Source organism: Sceloporus occidentalis, unplaced genomic scaffold (genome assembly GCF_023333645.1).
Source record: "Sceloporus occidentalis isolate IW3139 unplaced genomic scaffold, rSceOcc1.0.p SCAF_368, whole genome shotgun sequence".
In the NCBI taxonomy this organism is placed as follows: Eukaryota; Metazoa; Chordata; class Lepidosauria; order Squamata; family Phrynosomatidae; genus Sceloporus; species Sceloporus occidentalis.
Window position 1 is genome coordinate 456586 of NW_028317348.1, and position 4979 is coordinate 461564.

At 33.6% G+C, this 4979-nt stretch overlaps 1 protein-coding gene across 1 annotated transcript; it reads left to right on the forward strand.

Annotated features, from left to right (window-relative positions):
• The first annotated feature begins 210 nt into the window (after positions 1-210).
• On the forward strand, positions 211-3599 carry LOC149273563 (growth/differentiation factor 5-like). The gene is made up of 2 exons (XM_089506176.1): positions 211-841; positions 2734-3599. The coding sequence occupies exons 1-2, from the start codon at positions 211-213 to the stop codon at positions 3597-3599; spliced, it is 1497 nt and encodes a 498-aa protein (XP_089362302.1).
• Positions 3600-4979: the final 1380 nt, after the last annotated feature.

The window sequence follows — 4979 nt, forward strand, 5'->3', positions numbered from 1 at the left end:
AGCTGCTTACTGGAGAAAATCAATTAGCTCAGAATACATGTTAGTTTCCACTATGGGACTGGATACAAACATTCAGAAAACAAAGTCTAAACCGTGGAAAAAGCTGCTTCTGACAGTCTTGATTTGCAATCTGTTTTATGTTGTCGTATGCCAGTTTGGTGGAACCCTTGTCTTTTTCTTCCTTGGTGATGTTCAAAGAAAGATCAGAGGATGAACATACAGAAATATCTTCCATTACTTCTTTGGTATCTAATATGGGACTACCTGGATTTGCTCCCTCTGGTATTTGGCCATTCTGAACAAGGACAAAGTCAACCAAGAACTAAATTAGGGATTTCTATAGGTGGAGAAAAAGATAAAATCCCATTACCCAAGCTGAACTCGTCAAGGGCTGGAAATTCGGGTCATGGGGTCAGTCTTCCAAAGGCCAGGACCAAGAGTTCTATTGTTCACCCAAGGGTTATTTTGACCAAGAATGATGATTCAAAGAAGCAAATTGCAAAAAGCTCTTCTCCAGAAACCAAGAAAGGGAACTTGGAAATAAAACAACCCAGTGGGAACACCGGAAATCCACGACCGCCACTGACTGGCAGTAAGGCCCCTACCAAAATTGTTAATATTCATGCAGATTCCACTGGGTTCAAACCTAAGAAACCCACAAGCCTTCATACTGAGAAAGAACAAAAAGACACTTTTAAGCACCCACTTATCACACCTCACGAATACATGCTGTCTTTGTATCGGACTCTGTCTGATGCGGAAAGGAAAGGCATCAATGGAAGTTTGAAACTGGAAGCAGGGTTAGCTAACACCATCACCAGCTTTATAGACAAAGGTCAAGGTAAGAAACAATGTCAGAATGTAAAAATAAGAGGGTTTTCTGCAATAATAACTTCGGACAACAATCAACATGAATACCATGAACATTTTAATACTAGACAAAGCTTTTGTGTTGGTGCACCTGCTGTGCTTTCTTAATAAATGGTCCTTCCTAGGATGACCCTTATCTTCGAAATTCATTGCAGTCTCATTTTCTTCTATTCATAAATATTCACTGCTTTGATATTTTATTTTGACTAAGTAAATTTAGAAGAGATCCATATAAAATATTATTTATAAATATTCTTCTACAATACCAATATTACCTTTTATTACCTATTATTTTGTGACGGATCTACTAAATTTTCTATCCACAGCCAGATGTCTTCTTTTATTACTGTGCACAGGCAATTATTAATCATAACTACAAGAAAATACCAGTGTATAAGTGTATATATTTTTGAAAATGAACCAAGATTACTAATTATAACATGACAATTTAGTGTTTTTTCTTTAAGAGTAGTAGAAACTAGAAAAAAATGTGGTCTATTACCCTTGTAAAATAAAATAGCATCATTTACCACACAATAAGTGGTCAAGTCATGCCATTACACAATAGTTGGAAATGCTTTATTCCAAGTATGATGTGTGCAGTAATTATAGAAAGGAACTGTGTGCGATCATATTATTTGACAAAAATCCACTCCGCTTTCTACATAAAATAAACAACTTGTCTGCTTCCTCGATGTAACAAATTGATCCCAGGGAAAATAGTTTCTTAAGTAGACAAAACATTCTACTATGCATTCATGTAGAGGATCCATGCTGCAATCCAGCTACTGTGTAACTTCTTCGATAGTTTTCTTAGGAAGAGAAGATTGAGAATTTTCTTTTTATCTAATCATACATGTATCACATAACGTAAATACTCTACATTAAAAGAATATTTAGGTGAAATCAAAAGTTGTGTTTTTAATTAAACCTTCTATCATTATTTCTGTAACAAATGAAGACTGCTACAACTAATTAAGGACTTGTTTTGCATGTAGTATTGTATTTTACATACTATAAACACTTCAAGCTATTAAAGAAAAGAGCACTAAATCATGTGAATTGCCTTGTGATATAGCCTCTTAATCACAGAAGTAAAAACAAACAAAACAGATTCCACAAAATCCTTACATCAAGTTTGGTTTAAATTGACGATCTTATAATACCACATTAGGACAGCAGCCCCCTCTTTCCCATAAAAGAAAATAGTTAATTTACTAATGACTGTACTTTATCCTACATAGCATTTCAGTATGCCTGCCAAAAATCAGTGTTTTGGTATTTACAAAAAGTGACAGCACTTCCTTTTGTTAGTAAAGAATTTACGTTATAGTTGTCTTTAATTAGCTTTTATTAATGACTAAAAACAGCATTAGATTTGTAAAGGAAATATATATTTTTTTAAAAATAGTTACTTAATGAGAAATTTCAATGGATAAACAAAGTTACAGTAAAAAAGGGAACAAAAAAGCTTTAAAAATCTACAGTATGAGCATAAAATACCAAAGCAACTAAAGAAGATTGTAAAAACACGATATAGAATCCTAAAACCAAGGAAACACACAAGTGAAAAAGTTAAATCCAATGCAATAATAGCATTTATGTTATTATGCAGTAAGAATCATACATTTAAGGGTTAGTTGTATTAATATTCAACATTTGGCTGCTTGATAAAACCTCATACACATACTTTACCTGCATTTTGTGTTTTATAAGAAACTGTAAAGAAACATTTATATCAAGAAAATATATTTTTGCTGTGATATTTTATGGTAAACGACTAAAGAATGTGGGTAAAAAAGATACAATCAACCACGTGTTTCAGAGCTCTACTTTAAATAAATGCTTATAATTTTGTTCCAGATGAAAGGATGACAGCGACAAGACGACAAAAATATATATTTGATATCAGTGCTTTGGAGAAGGATGGCTTACTTGGTGCTGAGTTGAGGATTCTAAGGAAACCCTTCGCTGATACAAAATTTCAACTATCTGGGAAGTCCTCACAGATAAAATTATACAGTTGCCCAGGAAACAAAAAAGCAGCCATTCTTCTGGAGTCTAGGTCTATCAACAACATCGACAGTCCGAAATGGGAAGTCTTTGATATCTGGAAACTGTTTAAAAACTTCAAAAACTTTGCTCATTTATGCTTTGAGCTTGATTTTCTGGATAAGGGGAAGCCAATTGATTTAAGAAGTGTGGGCTTTAACAGAACGGGAAGACAGACCAATGAGAAGGCTATTTTTCTTGTCTTCGGTAGGACAAAAAAACGTGACCTGTTTTTCAATGAGATCAAAGCTAGGTCAGGGCAAGATGATAAAACCGTTTATGAATATTTATTCAATCAGAGGAGAAAAAGACGGGCTCCACTTTCAACCCGGCAAGGGAAGAGACCAAATAAGAATTCCAAAGCAAGATGTAGCAAGAAACCTCTTCATGTCAACTTTAAGGATATGGGTTGGGACGACTGGATTATTGCACCTTTAGAGTATGAGGCCTACCATTGTGAAGGACTTTGCGAGTTTCCTTTGAGATCCCACTTAGAACCCACTAATCACGCAGTGATCCAAACCTTGATGAACTCTATGGATCCAGAGACTACTCCGCCAACCTGTTGTGTTCCAACTAAGCTAAGCCCTATAAGTATCCTGTATATTGACTCTGCCAACAATGTAGTATACAAACAATATGAAGACATGGTAGTTGAATCTTGTGGATGTAGGTAGCAAGATTTCCTTTCAAGAAACTCACGTTAATCTCTCAAACACAAGGGAAACGATTACTAATGATAAATGATTAATATTTGAACAATTTTTTTATTGTGCGGCTCTTGGTAAAGTAACTTGAACTGTTTTGGGACTGTAAAATCTATGGGAAACTTTGGTAATGTGTTATGAGAGATATAATAACAAGTGTATAAAAAGATGTCCAAAAATCAGAAAACTAGATGTTAACAATAGATTGATAATGCAAACAACCAAAAATTATATTCCACATCGATGATACTTCAAATTTCAAAAACTGTAATTAATCACAGTAGCACGGGCAAACATTTTATTGAAAACAATAGAGGTTTTTTAAAAAAACCTATTGATAGCTTGTTTATTATACAGATGATTTGTATCATTTTCTAAATGCTTAGTTTGAAATTCTAGTCTCAATATGAGTGATTGTATAAGTTTGATATGTATAAAAAGGCAACTTGAACAAAATCAGTGCAATCTCAATTTTAATCATGAAATGAAATTATATAGATATTAATCCCTGCATTTATCCAGCAGTATTACAAACTATGACAAAATATTCTCAATTCCTATGTATTTCTACGAAGCCTTATCATCTAAAAATTAGTATTTGAAATATACTGATATGATTGAAAACAATAGAAACAATGGAAAGTTGAGAGTTGACAACACTGCTGCTCTGTTTTCAGACATTAGCCTTTATATTTTTAACTTCTGTTCCTAAAATGACAATACATGAAAACACAATCTTTTTTAGATTATGACATCTGGCTATCAGGCCCTCCATAGTAGTATATACATGTCTAAGAGGCCCAGTTTACTCCCTTACCCAAATCCAGACAGTTCTGTCCTTAATCAATCATTCCATATGGTAGGATCATCCATTGACGAACCTGCTCCATTACTTCCTATCTGGATCAGGATAGTCCTGGGACAAAGTTGTCAGCTCATATTAAATAAGGTAAATGTTCGATAAATTTAGGAAAACCTGTTGATCCATGTGCTCATTCTCATGCTTATGTGTGTCGGACAAGGGAAATGTGCATCAATCCCTTTCTGAAGTGCTACATTTTCAGTTAAAATAATTCTTACTTAGATATTGTCAGGCCAAATATGTTTTGTAAATTTGCCTTTACTTTTTTCAAGTTATTTTGTTTGTTATTGCTAAGTCACAAATAGAAAAAAACTCATAGTATAAACTCAATAGTATAATATGTGCAAAATAAATTATTGTAAAGTGCTGATGTGTATTTATGGTGCATTGTATTTATTTCAAGGTATTTAGATATGCAACTTTGATATGCAGAATCTTTGAGGTAATAAGTGTCTTTTAAGCATGATAAGATATGGATACCATCCAGA

Excerpts from the sequence above, each read along its gene's own strand:
- LOC149273563 (XM_089506176.1), top strand. The coding sequence starts at position 211 with ATGAACATACAGAAATATCTTCCATTACTTCTTTGGTATCTAATATGG. Across the intron at positions 842-2,733 it reads CTTTATAGACAAAGGTCAAG|ATGAAAGGATGACAGCGACA; the intron begins GTAAGAAACAAT and ends ATTTTGTTCCAG.